Source organism: Ornithorhynchus anatinus, chromosome 16 (assembly GCF_004115215.2).
Source record: "Ornithorhynchus anatinus isolate Pmale09 chromosome 16, mOrnAna1.pri.v4, whole genome shotgun sequence".
In the NCBI taxonomy this organism is placed as follows: domain Eukaryota; kingdom Metazoa; phylum Chordata; class Mammalia; order Monotremata; family Ornithorhynchidae; genus Ornithorhynchus; species Ornithorhynchus anatinus.
Window position 1 is genome coordinate 18,002,490 of NC_041743.1, and position 19,731 is coordinate 18,022,220.

General features: G+C 43.6%; 1 protein-coding gene across 2 annotated transcripts in view; it reads left to right on the forward strand.

Annotated features, from left to right (window-relative positions):
• CFH (complement factor H) overlaps window positions 1-19,731 on the forward strand; it is an 86,994-nt gene that overhangs the window by 39,069 nt on the left and 28,194 nt on the right. For both annotated transcript variants that reach the window (XM_029080819.2, XM_029080820.2), the window contains exons 9-15: window positions 4,267-4,443; window positions 6,993-7,169; window positions 9,156-9,335; window positions 10,492-10,668; window positions 14,123-14,308; window positions 14,391-14,573; window positions 15,512-15,703. In XM_029080819.2, coding sequence (XP_028936652.1) covers window positions 4,267-4,443; window positions 6,993-7,169; window positions 9,156-9,335; window positions 10,492-10,668; window positions 14,123-14,308; window positions 14,391-14,573; window positions 15,512-15,703 — 1,272 coding nt within the window. The remainder of the gene's footprint in view (window positions 1-4,266; window positions 4,444-6,992; window positions 7,170-9,155; window positions 9,336-10,491; window positions 10,669-14,122; window positions 14,309-14,390; window positions 14,574-15,511; window positions 15,704-19,731) is intronic.

Sequence of the window (19,731 nt, forward strand, 5' to 3'; positions counted from 1 at the left end):
TAGGAAATCAGAGAGGTGAGATAGGAGGGGGCAAAGTGACTAAGTGCTTTAAAAGTGATGTTATGGAGTTTTTATGTGATGAGGAGGTTGATGGACAAGTAGTGGGGGTTCCTGAGGAGGGGGTAATTGCAGGCTGAACAGTTTTGTACAAAAATGATCTGGGCAGCAGAGTGCAGAATGCACTGAAGTGGAGAGTGACAGAAGGGAGGGAGGTGAGCAAGGAGGTCAAAGCAGTAGTCAAGGCAGGATAGGATAATGCCTGGATAAATGTGCAAGCAATTTGGATGGAGAAAATGGTGGGTTTTACTGCTGTTATAAAAGTTGATCCAACAGAATTTGGGGACAGATTGAATATGTGGGCAGAACAAGTGAGATGAGTCAAGGGCTTGTGAGAGGAGTCAAGGAGGTTGGTAGTGCTGTCTACAGTGATGGAAAAGTCAGGGAGAGGGCAGGGATTGGGTAGCAAGGTGAGAAGTTCTGTGTTGGACATGTTAAGTTTCAAGTGGAGGTGAAGATTTGGTAATCATCTTCATGGAGATGGTAGATGAAGCCATGGGAGCTAGCCAGTTCTTCAAAGGAAGGAATGTAGATGGAAACTAGAAGGGGACCCAGAACTGAACCTTGAGGGATTTCCACAGGTAGCAGGGTGTAAGTCAGAGGAGGAGCCCACAGACTGAAATTGGGAAGAGATGCTGCAGAGATGAGATGAGAACCACAAGAGGACGATAACAGTGAAATCAAGGTTGGATAATGTTTCCAGGACAAGAGGGTAGTCTAGTGTCAAAGGCAAACCTTTTCCTCCCCCTGACTTTCCCATCCCTGTAGATGGCACCACCATCCTTCCTGTCTCACAGGCCCATAACCTTGACATTATCCTTGATTCCTCTCTCTCATTCAACTCACATAATCAGTCTGTCACTAAATCCTGGCCTCACCTTCACCACATCACTAAAATCCACCCTTTCCTCTCCATTAATCCAATCACTCATCCTATCCTATCTGGATCACTGCATCAGCCTCCTGGCTGACTGCCCAGCTTCCTATCCCCACTCCAGTCATTCATTCATTCAGTTGTATTTATTAAGCACTTAGTAATGTGCAGAGCACTGTACTAAGCACTTGGGAAAGTACAATGTAACAATGAACAGTGACATTTCCTGCCCACAGTGAGCTCAGGTCTAGAGTTGGAGAGACAGACATCAATACAAATAAGTAAAATTACAGATAAATACATAATTGCTTTGGGGCCTGGGTGGAGGAGACAGAGTAAAGGGAGCAAATCAGGGCAATGCAAAAGGTAGTGGGAGATGAGGAAAAGCGGGGCTTAGTCTGGAAAGGCCTCTTGGAAGAGATGTGACTTCAGTGAGTCTTTGAAGGTGGGGAGAGTAATTGTCAGATTTGAAGAGGGAGGGCATTCCAGGCCAAAGTCAGGCCTTGGGCCAGAGGTCAGGGATGAGACAGGTGATATCGGGGCACGGTGAAAAGGTTAGCACTAGAGGAGCGTACTTCACTATGCTGGCCTAATCATTTTCTACAAAAAAGTTCAGGCCATGTTTCCCCACTCCTCAAGAACCTCCATTGGTTGCCCATCCACCTCCGTATCAAACAAAAACTCCTCCTCACCACTGTCTTTAAAGCACTCGGTTGACTTGCCTCCTCCTACCTCACTTCACTACTCTCCTACTACTACTACCCAGCCCAAACACTTTGCTCCTCTAATGCTAATATTCTCACTGTGCCTTGATCCCATCTATCTCACTGCCACTCCTGGCCCACTTCTGCCTTTGGCCAGGAACCCCCTCCCTCCTCAAATCCAACAGACAATACCTCTCCCCCAGTTCAAAACCTTAATGAAGGCACATCTCCTCCAAGAGGTCTTCCCTGACTTAGGCCCCCCTCTCCTCTTCTTCCAAACCCTCTGCATCGCCCTGACCTGTTCCCTTTATTCATTCCTCCTCCCAGCTCCACAGCACCTATATACATATCTATAATTTAATTCATCAATTAATATTAATGTCTGTCTCCCCCTGTCTAGACTGCAAGCTCATTGTGGTCAGGGGGGAATGCATCTGTTGATTGTCATATTGTACTCTCCCAAGTGCTTAGTACAGTGCAGAGCTGATGATTTCGCAAGAAGGAGATCTTTGGTGGCCTTTGAGAGGGCAGCTCCAGTGGAGTGAAGGAGGTAGAAGACAGATTGGAAGAGATCAAGGAGAGAATTGAAGAAAATGAAGTGGAGGCAGCCAGTTTAAACAACTCTGAAGTAACAAAGGATTGTAGTAACCGCTGAGGTAAACGCAGTACCGGCTCTTGGGACAATCCCCGTCCCATATGGGGCACACAGTCAATGCAGGAGGGAGTTCAGGCAGGGAGTGTATCTGTTAATTGTTGTATTTTACTCTCCCAACTACAGTGCTCCTCAAAAGGTAACCCCTTAATAAATATGATAGAATGAATGAATGAAAATTAAGTGTCAGGGTAGATCAGCTGCTGATTCCTTCAGTATTTTTCTCCCCTTCAGGGAGAGGTGCCCTACTCCTCTGGAGTCCTCACCTCGGGAATACTCTGCCCAGTGTCCTTCCAGGATCTTGGTTCAAACTTTCTGCCTCCAAATGCACAAGGGACTTCTTCCCCAACTACTGGCTCCTCTTCATCCTTTCCAAATACTTCCCTCTCATCGACTGGGTTCCAGTCCTTATAACCTGATAAGGCTCTAGTACCTAATTCAATTCACCTTCACACAGAGAGGGTTTCTTAGGAGTGAGGTTCTCCCTGGATTTCGCCTATATAGCAGTGACGTTCTCCCTGGGTTTCCTCTCCTATGTATTGGACTTGAAGGACAACCACACATGTCTCTGAGCTGATCCAGTGTGCAGAGTTTGTTGCTCTGTTTCAGAGGGTCAGTAGGGGATCTAAGTTGTCCCCACAAGAACAGGTTAGAGAAGCATTATGGACTAGTGGATAGAGCATGAACCTGGGAATCAGAAGGACCTGGTTTCTAATCCCAGCTCTGTCATTTGCCTGCTGTGTGACCTTAGACAAGTCACTTCACTTCTCTGGGCTTCAATTACCTCATCTGTAAAATGGGGATTAAGATGGTGAGTCCCATGTGGGACATGGACTGTCTCCATCCTGATTAGCTTGTATCCACCCCAGAGCTTAGTACAGTGCTGAACATATAATAGTAAGTAGTAATAGTAGTAAGTAGTAACAAATACCATTAGAAAACAAGAAAAGGTTCCCTGGATTTAGGGAATTGTTAGTTCCAGACCTGTTAAGCAACAGGGATTCTGGACACCAGGGATACCAAGCAGGTCTAGGCAGCTCAAGTCACCCTGAGGCTCAGACCTGCTGATTGAGCTGATGCTCTCTGTTTTGCCATGAGGGATGCATTGAGTCAGAACACTTAGTGATCTCACCTTCACTGTGTCCACAAGGAGCTTATGGACTAGACAGGGAGACAGACATTAAAATAAATGAGCATATGTACATAATTACCGTGGGGATGAGGGTGGGGTGAATAAAAGGGTACAAATTCAAGTGCAAGATTGACATGAAAGGGACTAGAAGGGGAGGCGTTTGGAAATGGAAATATGATTTTGAAAGGGTTTGAAGGTGGGGAAAGTGATGGTCTGCCTGATACAAAGGGAGAGGGAGTTTTAGGCAGGGGCAGATGGAGGCAAGGGAGTTCTGCTGCGGAGATGAAGAAGGATTGGGGACTGAAGTTTGCTCAATCTCGTTATGGTTGGTGGTAGCTTTTACTGAGTTTGGGGACTGCGCCAGCAGCTTCAAAGTTTGTGACCAGGAGATTAAAAGATATTTACTCAGAAATTGTGAGAAAAATGAAAGTAAACATGGTGATGAAATAGGAGAGTTGGCATCACTACAAGTCATTTTCAAGTAGATACTGTGCTCTCTAGAAGTTCCCCTTCCATAAGCTCAACAATATAGATCATTAACAAGTCTAACGATATGGGTTTCTGTGTTTGAATACCATGAGGTTCAGTTTGGGTTTAAGGAACAGATGTGAGAAATTGATGTTTTGAAAAAACGTGAAAATATAGGATATTGCCAGGATTATTCTGCTTTCACTGAGCATGTTAACCTGTGAAGTAATTTAGAATTTTACTTGAAAAGAAATTCCAGTGTATGAAATGTCCTATCTTGAATGTTTACAATTTCTCCTACACACTTTATAACTGATTTTTCATGTTTCTTTTTAACTTCTATGCTTCTAGGCCTTAAATTATCCTATTTTATCAACAGGACAGTGCCAACTTTACCGGGTACGAAATGGTAATATTAATTCATATCGACGAGAGTTCGGAGAAGGTGAACAAGTTTCAATAAGATGCCACCCGGGATTCAGCCTTGAAAATGGTGAAAATGAAGTAACTTGTACAAAAAATGATTGGTCACCTACTCCACATTGTAAGCAGAACAGTAAGTAAGGTTTCTCTCCTTTGATATGCACACCATTTTCATTTTAAAACAGATTGGTAACTAGGCCAGTGTATGCCCATGACGCTAGTATAGGACTCTGCATGCAACGTAGTTGCTCTTCGTGTATCTAAAGATGATATAAATATAATAAAATTCACTGATGGGAAAGTGTGTGGTTAAAAAGGTCACTGTGGGATCCAAAGTCCCAAGCAGGCAGTGCACACACAAAAAATGTCTCACTCTCCAGGATTACAGCACAATTGGTCTCTCCTTACTTAGTTTTCCCCAGGGTTCAGCTTTGATGCAACATTACTTTAGGCTTATTTTACTCTATTCCAAAAATATTTCCTATGTCCTGCTTTTTTTCACTTCCCCCAGTTTCAGTTCACAATGTAACAGATGTTTGGATACCTGCTGTCAGTCATTCACCTCACTTGTCTTACCTAGCAGTTTTATTAAGATGTGCTCAGTGCTGTGTGTCAGGCCTTCTCCTAAGTGCTGAGGTAGATAAACTAATCAGGTTGGACACAATCCCACATGGGGCTCACAGTCTTGATCACCATTTGTCAGATGGGGTAACTGAAGCACAGAGCAGATAAATGACTTTCTCAAGGTCACTTAGCAGACAAGTGGTGGAGCTTGGATTACAACCTCCAACCTCTGCCTCCCAGGCCCGTGCTCTTTCCATCATTCCATCTTTTTCCATTCACCAGTAGTGTGAAAACTCTGGATGGCACTACAGCTCTTCAGACCTTCAGTTTAGTTTGAAGTGTCACAGTTTTTCTAAGAGTGTGGCTGGCTGTCTTGATGTGGTTTTCAGCTGGGGCACAGTCAGTGTCTTCTATGAAAAACTGGGAGAGGCTTGAAGTAGAGAGACCAGTGAGGAGGCTGCTAGAATAGCCTAGCCTTACAATGACCTGAGTGGTACCAAACTGATAGCTGTTTGGAAAGGGAGGGATGGACCTAGGAAGTATTATGGATGAAGAACCGGCAAGATTTGACAGCCTACCGAATGTGAGAGTAGAGGAACAGCAAGGAGTTGAGGATGGTGCCAAAATTGTGGGCTTCTGGGACAGAGAGGATTGTTGGGAGATGGAGTTTGATACAAAAGTTAAGAAGAGAAATAGACCTAGGAGGGAAGATGTATAACTCAGTTTTAGATATATTATTTAAGGTGCTGGTGAGACATCCAGGAAGAGATATGCTGTAGGCAAGAGGAAATGAGGAACTGAAGGTTAGATGTGAGGACAAGGAAAGAAAGATGGTAGATTTGGGAGCCATCCACATAGAGGTGAAAGCTGAAGCTATTTGAGTGGATGAGTTCCCCAAGAGAATGAGTATAGAACGAGAAGAGGAGGGGACCCAATGCAGAGCCTTGGTAGACATCTACAGTTAGGGAATATAGGGGGAAGAAGAGCAAGCAAATGAAACTGGGAAAGAACAGTTTGCAATTCCAGTAATCAGACATAGCATTCTTTGTGGGTTGAAAGAGTCACTGTCTGATAAGTTGATAAGGGGACGCAGCCTGGTCTAGTGGATAGAGGATGGGCCTGGGAGTCGGAAGAACCTGAGTGCTAATCCTAACTCGTCTGCTATGTGACCTTGGACAAGTCATTTAATTTCTCTGTGTTTAGGTACCCTCATCTATAAAATGGAGATTATGACTGTGAGCTCCAAGTGGAACACAGATCAGGTCCAACCTGATTAGTTTGGATCTACTCCAGTGCTTAGTATAATGCCGGGCATACAGTAAGCAGCATGTCTTAGTGGAAAGGACATGGGTTTGGGAATCAGAGGATGTGGGTTCTACATCCGGCTCTGTCACCTGTGTGCTGTGTGACCTTGTGGAAGCCACTTAACTTCTCTGTGCCTCAGTTAACCTACCCCAGCACATAGAACAGTGCTTGATACATAGTAAGCGTTTAACAAACTCCATCATTATGATTATTATTATTATATGGTCTCACCCTGCCTGCTTCCCCCACCTCACCCCACTCCTTTTTTCTAGTAATACTGATCACAAGGGTTAAAGAACTTGAGAAAACATTTGGTTGTCCACCTACGCCAGCCTCATAGCCTGTTGCCAAATTGTACATTCCTAGGGCTTAGTACCATCCTCTGCACATACAGTCCTCTGCATGCAGTAAGCGCTCAGTAAATATGATTGAATGAATGAATGCCAGTCTTTAAGGAATTCTCCCAGTAGCAGTATCTCTGTGGGTAAAGCCACGTTTCCTTTGTGGACCATCAATGACTGAAATGTTTTTTAAAATGTTCTTGTACATCTCCATCAATGTTGGTGTCATTTTAATCCCAGCTCTCCCAGTTGTCTGCTGGGTGACCTTGGGCAAATCACTTCAGTTCTCTGGCCCTCAGCTACCTCAGCAATAAAAAGGGGTTTGAGACTGTGAACCCCAGGTGGGACAGGGACTGTGTCCAATCCAATTCTCTTGTGTCCACCCCAGCACTTAGTACAGCGCCTGGCACCTAGTAAGCTTTTAAGAAATGCCACAATTATTATTATTTTGTTTGTTCTCTCTCCATTTCAGTAAATTGTAGGAAAACCTATATAAAGAATGGACGATTTTCTGAGACAAAAGATTACTATAATGTAAATGAAAAGACAAGATACCAATGTTCAGAAGGATATTCGACACCAGAAGGAAGAGAGTCAGGAGAGTTGAAATGCTTGCGGAGTGGATGGTCCATTCCACCCAACTGTATTAGTGAGTAGTTGAATATTTTCAGTGCTTTCCTAGGTCTGATAGGATTGCTTTATCTCTGTCCTTTTTCTTGGCCAAAAATTGTTATACTCTTCAAAAATAAAGATCATTCGGTGGTAATTATTGAGTGCTTACTGTGTGCAGAGCACTGTACTAAGCATTTGGAATGTGCAATTCTTTACTAAGCACTTGGGAGAGTACAAGACAATAGTGTTGGGAGACATGACTCCTGCCCTCAAGGAGGAGAGACTTCTGTCAATACACATTGGCTATGTTCTGAATTCTGTGAATAAAACTGGTCTTTATCAATCACATTCATGAAATACAGGACACTGTACTAGCTGCTCAGCAGTTCCCAGAGTTTTGCTCAACAGAAGCCAACAAATTTGAGGTGTATTAGAAATGCATGGATTTAAGTGTGTCTGCACATGGAAAATGTACCTTCACATGCACTGTGCAGTCAGAAATAATGGCAGGTTGCAATAGGTTGTGTGATTCGCTTCCCTAAAGTTATGTAACATTTAACTCCATCCTCAAACCTCCTGCTCTCCCAGCCCCCACAATTTCCTTCCCCTAAGGACATATTTCATCAACAAAATTGAAACCATCCCTCATGATCTCCCCCAAATCTCCCCTGATCTTCTCTAATCCTCCCACCCCCACTGCCTCTTCCACCCTCTCTCTCTCTTACCTGCAGTATCTCAAGAAGCATTTCGCTTCCTTTCAAACCCATCCTTCTGACCCCATCTCCTCATACCTTATTAAAATAAAATAATTGCTCCCTCCCTCCTTCCCTTCTTGACCGCCATCTTCAGCTGTTCACTTTTCAATGGTTTCATCCCCACTACTTTCAAAAAGGGTTATGTATCCTCTAACCTAAAAAGAAAAACCCTTCCTCGACCTGTGCTGCCTCCAGTCATTGCCCCATATCCTTCTTGCAGTTCCACTCTAAACTTCTTGAAAAAGTTGCCTATACCAGCTGTCTCCACTTTCTCTCTTCCAATTCTCTCCTTCTTTAAGTGCTGTGGAATCTTTTCTGACCTATAGCGACTCCATGGACACACCCTCTTCAGAACCTACCGTCTTCTGTCATAAAGCCATTCTGCTATGTGTATTCATAGAGTTTTCTTGGTAAAGATATGGAAGTGGTTTACATTGCCTGCTTCCATGCAGTAAAAGCTTACGTCTCTACCATTGTCTTTGATTAACGTTTCGATCACTTGATCATCCACCTTTGACTCTTTCCCATGCTGCTGCTGCTGCCCAGGACAGGTGAATCAACTCTGATGCTTTGGCTTAGACCTTTCCATTTTGGGTCGCTCTATATAACATAGCTCTAACCTTCATCAGTATATGGAATCTCCCCTGCCACAGAAAGGTGTTGATTCATAGAAGAGAATTCTCTCCTATATTCCCTGAAGTCTAGTTCCCACCACCTTCATTCCATGGAAACAGCCTCTAGAGAAGATTTAGGCAACCATGAGACTTTTGGGGAACTTTTCAATGTTGAACCTACTCCTCTGTCCTCTCTTCACTCCTTCCATTGTTCAATGGGTTCTCCAGGGTCCAGCTGAGTCTGGGATCCCTGTGAGCTTCCCTTGACCCACTGATCCAATGCTTTTGCTCTCTAGTGGTCTGGAACTGAGCGGGCTTCCCCAGAGTCCTCGGCCCTTGAGTGACCCAGAATATAGCCCAGGCATAACAAGAATCCAGTGGGATTTGGTGGAATCAGAACCACTTTCTCCCATCAGCAAGGGAAATAATGGCTGAACCTAACCAGATTCCTATTTCCAGCTTCTGGTCTGGCATACCTAGTGACACCTTTACCTCAAAAGCACCCAAAGCTGTTTAATTCCAATTAACAGGAGCCAGTGTATCATTTTTTACTGTGTTAAAGTTTCTTCCAGAGATTTTAATTACTGTTCTGAGGGCTCCAATGTTGGCTCTAGGGGCTGCAAAGATGAAGATCCCAAATGTTTTCCATTTCAGAAACCTGTAAAAGACCCGAATTCAGAAATGCCAGATATGAGGGAAATGAAACACTGTTTCAACTTAACAGTAAACTAGAATATGAATGTCTTGATGGATATATTCGCAGAGGAGGAAGGAGCACAACAGATTCCATAGTGTGTGGTGAGGATGGGTGGTCCCATACACCTGAATGCCAAGGTAAGTTAATCAATAGGAAAAATAGAACTATAGAATGCTTTCTGCTGAGGTGATTGTCTTGGAAACTGATGCTACCGACAGTGATATTTTTAGCAGCATGCGTGGGGGTGACTGATGAAGTCCCCATGTGAATAAAAGGACTGCCCTATGCTACACTCTTACGTTCACTACCCTCAGGGCCTGATGTCGTTTTCATTTTTCCCTCACACATTCATGCATTCCCCACACGTCTGTTCTGATGCAGTCAGCCTATCTCTATTCACCGGGCTGAACTGTCATTCATTCTGCTGCTTTCTCCGCAGTGCATTTTTCCCATCCAGTTTATAGTCATCCCATTTTATCACATCACAGGGCAGTTGTTGGGTGTCTTGTCATGAGATTTGTCCCTATTACTTTTCCTGGCCTGTTCCACTACTGGAAGTAGAACTGTGATGTTAGGTGCACCTATTACCCCCTCCTGTATGGACGCGGCCACCATAAGCATAACCCCTAGGGTTTGTCTCCTCCTCAACAGGCTCCAAGCCCTCACTAGTCCCCTTGTCCCAGAACCCCGTGAGAACAAGGTTGGGTAGCGGCTCCTTGGCCACTTTAGCCATGGTCTCTCCCTGTGGCAGGGCTGCAGACACCTCAGCGGTGCTTCCCGTCTTGGAGCCTCTGTCTGCTACCTCCACCACACAGGTTGGGAAGCATCGCTCCGCCTCGTCCCCATGAGAGAAGCTCCTGGTTTGGTCCCAGAGTGCAGGGAGGGTGAGAAAAACCTGGATATGGCAGTGGCTGAGGAATCTGATCTGCAGGGAAGAGAAGAACTTTACCCTTTATCTAATTTCCTCCCCACCTTTCCCTTTCTTCTTTACCCTTTCTGTCTTCTCCTTTCCTCCTAATCATCTCTCCTCTGCTCACTGTGCCCCGTTCATCTGGACCCCAACCATGATCTGTGTGCTCCTCATCCCCAAGAGAAAATCCAGAGGTCACATGGTCCTGCCTGACTTTGATGTGCTCATCGCCTTAGGGAAAGTTTAGTCCTCTCTGGGTGGCTTATCTGCGTTTTAAGCCTAACACATCCCCAAAAGACTTACCATGCTATCTTTTCTGCTACAAAAAATAGAAATATTTGTGATATTAAATTTTTGTGTTTTCCTTGATTTCTTTTGTTTAGAAATAGAATGTTACATCCCAGACCTGAAGCCAAACATCAGAGTAGTTGGAGGAATGGATAAATTTAAAGTTGGAGATGTGTTGTCATTTACTTGTCAGAACAAACAGAAAAGAATCGGCCCCGAGTCCATTCAGTGCTACCACTTTGGATGGTCCCCCGACCCTCCTTCGTGTCAAGGTAAGCATGTCACCAGCACTTAGACATAGTAAGCACTTAACAAATATCATCTTTATTATTATTATTATTCCTTCGAATGAACAATGATGAGGAGGAGCATACTGTCTTTGGGTTCTCTGCTCGCTAAGAGGGATTTTTGGTGCCACTGTGTTATATGGCATCTTCTGCAGAGGGTTTGGAACCAATAAAGTTGTGCCAAAAAATTACCTGAAGCCAAGGCCAAGATCCTGAACATCAGTTATTCCTAACCACATGAGCATTGACATTTGAAATATTTTTTCAATCCAAGGTGCAGTTTGGGTTGTAAAATTAAAATATCATATGGCTACTGCAAGAAAAAATGTATTTTCCTGTTAAACTGCAAGTTTCTCAAGGGAAGCAGCTGTATTTTCTAATGTTATTGAATGTCCCTCATGTCTGGTATAATGCTCTATACCTTACAGGCATTCAGTTCAATAGCAGTATGCACACAGTGAGTGATTAGTACAGTGGCCTTCACGTAGTAGACGTTGTGGGTTGGGGTCCTCCTAACAACCGTCCCAGCCAAATGAATCCCAAGATGCCCCATAAAGAGAGCTCTCCAATTTCTAGGTTACCTACAGCATCTAAGAACTCTCTCAGTTTTTCTCTTCCCAAAGCAGGGATTTTCTCCCTAACACTCCAAAACCTCAGTCCCCAATTTACTGCCATTACCAACTTGCCTTTCCTATTTAGCACCCCAAAGGTAAAAGGGTCTTTGAGGTTCAACCATCCAGACCATGCTGGTTGCAGTAGCTCAGGGAAAGTTTGGGAAATCTTTCTTCTCTCATTAAACTTTTTAATTGGATGCATCCTTTTCCAGTTTCAATACAAACCACCCCGATTAGAATATAATGGACTTTTCATATGTTCTTTTCCTCCTACCTCTTAGCATTTGGGCCCAGTAAAGGACAAGGATAGTGTTCCACATGACTACCCCAGTGTTTAGCCCAATCTCAGTACACAATTTAGTGCTTAATACACACCAGAAATAGTCTTATCTTACAAATAAATAGTATTTTTTGTGCACTTAACAATTTGAACAGAAATCTGGTTTAAATCACCTCACCCTACCTAGACAGGTCTCATTTTGACATTCAAATCTCTTTCAATCTGGAACCTTTCTTGCATCCCTAAAGAAGTTCTGGAGGAAGACCTCTGTGGTCAGTCAGCAACAGCAGCCTCACAGAAGACCATTTCTCTTATTCGTATATGAGCTCTCAACGCCAGGTTCCAAAAGAAGATCTGACATACTGAATGAAGTCTAATGGCTCCATTTTCTTTCCATTTTATTCCCATTTCCCCTAGTTTCCTAGGCTTGCTAACTCATGTCCCTTTGCATAGCCTAGTGGAAAGAGCATGGGGCTGAGAGTCAGAGGACCTGATTTCTAATCCTAGCTCTTCCACATGCCTGCTGTGTGCCCTTAGTCAAGTCATTTTAATTCTCTAGGCCTAAATTACCCCATCTGCAAAATGGGGATTAAATCCTACTACCATGTGAGATAGGGACTATGTCCAACCTGATTCACTTGTATCTACCCCAGTGCTCAGAAAAGAGCTTGGCACTAGTAACCACTTGACAGGTTTGATAATAATTATTATTCCCAAATCTTTCTATGATTTTTTTTAACCTCAATCATCCAAATTGGTTCAGCGGGTTAACTGAGAGCACCTAATGCAACTTCTCCATGGTGAATTCATATTCCTTCATCTCCCTTTTGATATGGGGGCTGCCAGACCCTCTCAGTGAGCTTTGCTTTTTGAAAACATTTCCAGGATAATCAATCAGTGGTATTTATTGCTTACTGTATGCAGAACACTATACTAAGTCCTTGGGAATGTGCAACACAATAACACTGGTAAACACATTCCCTGCCCACAGTGTGTTTACAGACTAGAGGGAAATGGTGATATTAATATGAATCAATAATGTGTGTGTGTGTGTATGTGTGTGGTGCTGCCCTTAATTTTTGTAGGTGAAGATTCTGACAGTGGTATCCTCTCCATGCACTGGAGAGAGACTGAAAATAACAATGAGTGACTAACAGTCATTCATTCATCATATTTATTGAGGGCTCACTGTGTGCAGAGCACTCCCTCACTATTTGCACTTCAGAAGGGAACCATGCCACACTGTTGACGTCACTTCTTTGCCATCAACCTCATTCTCATCTCTCTCACCATCTATCCTTTTAATAATAATAATGTTGGTATTTGTTAAGCGCCTACTACGTGCCAAGCACTGTTCTAAGCGCTGGGGTAGACACAGGGGAATCAGGATGTCCCACGTGGGGCTCACAGTCTTAATCCCCATTTTACAGATGAAGTAACTGAGGCACAGAGAAGTTAAGTGACTTGCCCACAGTCACACAGCTGACAAGTGGCAGAGCTGGGATTCGAACTCATGACCTCTGACTCCAAAGCCCATGCTCTTTCCACTGAGCCACGCTGCTTCATTTGATGTATCCTGATGCAATTCCTATACTTGATGTTGCACTGGTAAATCATTTCTGATCCCTTTGTTAGAGTGTACGTTGGGGCAGGAAGCATATCCTGATGCAATTCATATACTCTCTTGCTTTCCCTATCTGTACAATACCACTTACTTGTAAGCTCTATATGGGTAGCGATCATATCTAAAGAACAAGAATATTGAATTGTATTCTCCCAAGAGCTTTTACTCCCACACTCCCTCCTATCTGGAACTCTCTCTCCCTTTGTATAAGACCATCGCTCTCCCCATCTTCAAAGTCATATTTCCTCCAGGAAGCCTTCCCAGACTAACCCTCTCATTTCTCCACTCTATTCACCCTCTCTTCTGTGTCACATAAGTACTTGGACAGATACTCTTTAAGCACTTTGACATTTATCCCTCCATACTCCAAAAGCACTTATGTAGATATCTTTATACTCTCTTGCTTTCCCTATCTGTACAATACCACTTACTTGTAAGCTCTCTATGGGTAGCGATCATATCTAAAGAACAAGAATATTGAATTGTATTCTCCCAAGAGCTTAACACTGTTCTCCGCACACAATGATTACTCAATAAATACTACTGATTGATTAATTTTATTAGTTTTGATGTTGCACTGGTAAATCATTTCTGTCTCCCTTTGTTAGAGTGTACGTTGGGGGCAGGAAGCATATCCTGATGCAATTCCCATTCACTCTGTACATGGTAATGCACTCAGTAGGCATTCAATTAATGCTATTATTAAGTACCACTTCTGAAGTCATGTTGCAATTTTGCTGAAATGTGGGGAGAAATCATTATACAACTTAGTGAATGAGGTAAATATCAGCTAATATTCACCAAGTTTTTTTCATTTCAGAATGAGACAAAATCCAAGCAGTTGTACCTTATTAATTATATTTTATACATCGTTAGAAGACAAGTATTATAAGGAAGATTCACATAGTCTTTATATTGCAGAGTCAGCCAAATCTTGTGGACCTCCACCCAGGCTTGACAATGGCAAAGCAAATGCAAACACTGAGGAGAGGTTATATCGTCATGGAGAAGTGGTGGACTATGAATGTGATGCAAAATTTATAATGGAAGGACCCAAGAGAATCGAATGCAGTGATGGGAAATGGACATCATTTCCTGCTTGTATTGGTAGCATTTCAAAATCATTTACTCATTTATGTGCTTTTTCAATTCACTGTTAAGACATTTAATCGAGTGTTCAATTTATTAGAGGTTGAAAAAACATGTGGCGACCCTCCAAAACTTGACCAAGGAGATTTCAGATCAAGTCATCCTCCACCGTATCATCATGGGGATTCAGTAGAATACAGATGCAAAGAACCATTTTCAGTGGTTGGAAAAAAGACGATAACATGTATTCAAGGAAATTGGACAGCTCCTCCTCAATGCATTGGTAAAGTTTTCATGCTTCTTAAAATGGACATTTAAGTCTGGTTCATATTTTCAATGTGGATGAATATGTATCTTCATAGTGGGCTTTTCCAATCTACATAAGTAGGTAACTTGTTTAATGAACTTTAATGTAGAAATACATATATCTGTGTCGGATAAGATTTCGCTGTAGATTTCCAAAAAGGATAACAGCAATTTGATTTTCTAAACTTGTCCCGGTGGTTTCCAATAGAACTGATTTTGAATAAGTAGCCCAAACCAAAGGGTGTGCTCCATTACAGGACTCATTGGACAGGGTTCTTTGGAGCCCTTGAGAGCCATCCCCAAACCCTGAAATGACCTCAGCACACCCAGTGAAGCAGTTTGGCCAGACAGGAACCCCTTTTTTGACCCAAAGGATTCGGTGGACTGGACTGTGGCCTCTGGAAATGTGAGAAGAGGGTTCCCTTTGGCTGTGAGAACATCTGACTGATACGCACATCAGGCTGGACCTTCCTCCTCACAGACTGGTGGCTTTACTAGGCCTGGGCCTTATTGGTCTTGCCCCATTACCCTATTGTCCTTCCCTGGCTGACCCTGAAGATGCTATCCTCAAGTTCACAGCTCAGTCACCCAGGATTCTGGCGTAGAGCTGGATTAATTTGGCCTCAGAGAAAACCACATCCTCATGGGGTCACAATGGCTCCTATTCTTTGTCTCCATCAAAGCTGGAAAAGTTCAAGTTGAAGAGCTGGAAAAGAATGGCAAACGATTCATTCGATTTCACTAAGTGAACGCAGCTCAGCATTTCATCAGTGCTTGAGAGCTTGAAAATAGTTCATAAACATGTATCCATCCACAAAATATTCCAGAGAATTGAAAGTTCATTGCAAAGAAGGAATCATATAGTTGCTTATTATGTTTTACATTGTCTTTGACTTTATCCTTTCAACAAAATAGGACCTAATCAACTTAAGAAATGTTCAGAACCTCAGCATCCTTTAAATGGAAAAATTGCTTCACTGACAAAGCATGAATATAAACATGGTGACTCTTTAACTTATATTTGTGATGCAAATTTTGAAGCTGAAGATTCTACAAAAATACAATGTATAAATGGAAATTGGCAACGTATCCCCAAGTGCTTAAAAAGTAAGACCTTGTTTTTAATGTTTTTTCTCCCTTCATGAACATTTCATTTCAATTAATCGGTTGTATTTATTGAGCATTACTGTGGGCAGACTACTGTACCAAGCACTTGGGGGAGTACAATAGACTACCTGGATTTTGATCCTGGTTCTTCCACTTGTCTGCTCTGTGACTTGGGATAAGTCACTGCATTCTCTGGGCTTCAGAATTAATGTGGATTAAGACTGTGAGCCCATGTGGGACATGGCCTGTGTCCAACCTAATTACCTGGTATCTACACCAGTGCTTAGAACAGTGCCTGGCACACAGTAAGCCCTTAACAAGCACTATAAAAACAAACAAACAGCGTAACAGAGTTGGTAGACACAATCCCTGCCCAAAATGATCTCACAGTGTGGAAGAGGAGACAGACATTAGTATAAGTAAATTAATTATGGATATGTACAAAAGTACTTGTGGGACTAATGGAGGGATAAATAAAGGGCTCAAATCCAAATTCATGGGAACCGCAGAAGGGAGTGGGAGAAGAGAAAATGAGGGCATAGTCAGGAAAGACCTGTTCGAGGAGATATACTTTTAATAAGGCTTTGAATTTGGGGGGAGGGAGGGCATTCCGGACCAGAGGCTGGATGTGGGCGAGGGGTCATTGGTGAAATAGATGAGATCGGGGTTCAGTGACTAGGTTGGCATTAGAGGAGAGAAGTGTGTAGGTTGGGTGGGAGGGATACCAGCAAGGTGTGTTAAGAGAGGGTAAGGTGATTGAGTGCTTTAAAGGTGATGATAAGGAATTTCTATTTGATGCAGATGTGGATGGGCAACACTAGAGGTTCTTGAGTGGAATCATGGACTGAATGGTTTTGTAGGAAAATTATCTGGGCCACAGAGTGAAGTATCCACTGGAATTGAGAGGGACTAGAGACTGGAAGGTCAGCAAGGAGGTTGATATAGTAATCAAAGCGGGAGAAGATAAGTGCTTAGACTAATGCTTAGATGCATAGCAGTTTGGATGGAGAGTAAAGGGTGGATTTTAAAGATTCTGTGAAGGTTAAATGGAAAGGATTTGATGACAGATCGAATATTTAGGTTGAATGAGAGGTGAGTCGAGGAAAATGGCAAGGCTACAAGCTTAGACGGGAAGGATGGTGGTCTACAGAGAAGGGAAGGTCAAGGGGAAGATAAGGTTTGGGTGAGAAGATAAGGATTTCTATTTTGGACATGTTAAATTTGAGGTGCCAGGAGGACATGCAAGTCGCGGTGTTCTGAAGCCAGGAGGAGACGTGAGACTGCAGAGAAAGGGTGAGATGAGGGCTAGAGATGTATATTTGGGAATTATCTGCATAGAGATGGTAGTTGAAGTGATTGAGTGCTCCAAGGGAGTGCATGTAGATGGAAAATGGAAGAGGACACTTGAGGAACTTCCAGAGTTAGGGAGTGGGAATCAGAGGAGGAGACTAAGAATGAAAATGTGCCTCATCCTCACCTGTCCCACCGTCAACACATGGCCCACATCCTACCTCTGGCCTGAAATGCCCTCCCTCCTCACATCCACCAAACTAGCTCACTTCCCCCCTTCAAATCCCTACTGAGAGCTCACCTCCTCCAGAAGGCCTTACCGGACTGAGCCCCCCTTTTCCTCTGCTCCTCCTCCCCTCCCCATGGCCCCTACTCCCTCCCTCTGCTCTATCCCCCTCCCTGCTCCACAGCACTTGGGTATAGTTGTACATATTTATTATTCTATTCATTTTATTAATAATGTGTATGTATCTATAATTCTCTTTTCTATTTTGATGCTATTGATGCCTGTCTACTTGTTTTGCTTTGTTGTCTAACTCTCCCCATCTAGTCTGTGAGCCCGTTGTTGGGTAGGGATTGTCTCTATCTGTTGTCGAATTGTACTTTCAGTGCTTAGTACAGTGCTCTGCACACAGTAAACTCTCAATAAATATGATTGAATGAATGAATGAGCAGTCACAGAGATAGAAGGAGAACCGGATGTGGACAGTGTCAGTGAAAACAAGCTTGGATATTTTCAGGGGAAGGTTACCAGTGTCAAAGGCAGCTGAGAGATCAAGGAGGATTAGGATGGAGTAGAAGCCTTTGGATTTGGCAAGAAGGAGATCATTGGTGACCTGTGAGAGGGTGATTTTGGTGGAGTGAATGGGATGGAGGCCAGATTGGAGGGGTTCAAGGAGAGTATTGGAGGAGAGGAAGGGGAGTCTGGATAGGAAAGGTAGGAGGGAGATGGAGTGAAAACTAAAGGGAGCTGTGAGGTCAAGGGAAGGGTATTTTAAGACAGCAAGACATGATCATGTTTGAGACAGTGGGGGAAAAGCCACTGGAGAGTGAACAGTTGAAGATGGTGGTCTGGGAGGAAAGAGGAGAGGGGACAACTGTTTCAATAAGATGCAAAGGGATGGGGTTGAAGGCACAGGTGAAGAGGGTGGATTTTGAGTGGATGCTGGAGTTCTCTTCTCAATATACTGCTGTAAGCTCATTGTGGGCAGGGAATGTGTCTTTTCATTGTTATATTTTATTCCTCCAAGCACTTAGTGCAGTGGTCTGAACACAGTAAGCACTCAGATGAATTTGATTGAATGGAAAGATGGGAGAGTTGAAGAAGGGGCAGGAGGAAGAAGGGATTGGAGAGTGGCAGGGGAGATTTTAGGGACACCTGGTGGTTTCAGTTTTCTCAATGAAGTACGTTGTAAGACCATTAGGGGCAAAAGATGTTGGGGGTGGGGGGTGGGGACAGAAGGTTTGAGGAGAGAGTTAAATGTCTGAAACAACAGGTGAGGGAAATAGGGATGGAGAAATAATATTGCCAGGTAGAGGAGAGGGCCAGATTAAAGCAGGCAAGGATGAATTTAAGGGTGGTGAGGTCAGCTGACATCTGGATTTCTACCATCAGTGCTCTGTGGCTGATGCACAGGAGTGAAGGAAGTGGGCTGTGGAGGTGATCCAGGGCTGTGGGTTAGTGGTATGGGATCAGTGAAATAAGGAGTTGAGTCCAGTAGAGAGGGTGTTTTTGAGGGTGTCCATTTGGTCATCAAGGGAAGGTAGTTTGGGTATAAATACTTAATGGGGCATGATGGTCTGAGGAAATTGGGTGGGGTCAAACAATCAGAGGTTCCTGTTGGGGAACAAGACATGTTCATGGGAGAAGGTGTGTGAGAGAGAAGACAGGTGAGAGGTTGTGTTCAGATAGAGAGATTTCAGAGTTGGCGAGGATAAAGATTGTACAGTGACTAGAGATAATATTAAGTGTTTGTCCAAGTTGGTGAGTGGTTGAGATGGGGTGGAGCAGGTCGGTGGAGTTGAGGAATGAAAGAAAATGGGCAGCAGAAGGATCATTAGGGACTTCCACAAGGATATTGAAGTCCCCAAATATCAATGTAGGGTTGGAGGAAGAGAAAAAGAATGTAAGAAAAGGTTGAAAAAGTTGGAGATGGGTCCTGGGGGCAGTAGAGGACCAGGATTTGTATGTGGGGTTGGTGGTAGAGGCAGATGATAAGAGATTCAAAAGAAGGGAATGAGAAGGCTCGGGGAGGTGAAATGGTGCGAAAGCTGCATTGGAGAGTGAGAAGAAAGCTGAATTCTCCCCCTGGCCCACTGAGTCTGGAGGAGTGGGAGAGGATGAGATCCCTTCTCGAGAGAGCAGCAGGGTAGACAGAGTCAGGTTTCAGGGATGGTGAAGAGGAGCAGTGATTGGGTCAGGAAGAGGTCAGTGATGAAGGGAAGCTTTCCCATAATGAAGCATGCATCCCACAAGCCGCATTTGGCTAAAGGGAGGTGTGGCTGGGAGAGGAAAATATAATAGAGTGGATAGACAAAATCCCTGCCTACAGACAAGTTCCAATCTAGACAGGAAGACGGACACTGAAATAAATTTCAGATGGGAAAACACACACACATCCAGAGTGAATGCAGTGAGTGTGGGTGGAAAGGATTTCTTTTGAAACTGGCTTTGGAATAGGATTAAAAATCAGGTTTTGCTGTCCTTGAATATTCTTGTTTTAACTAGAAGAGTATTG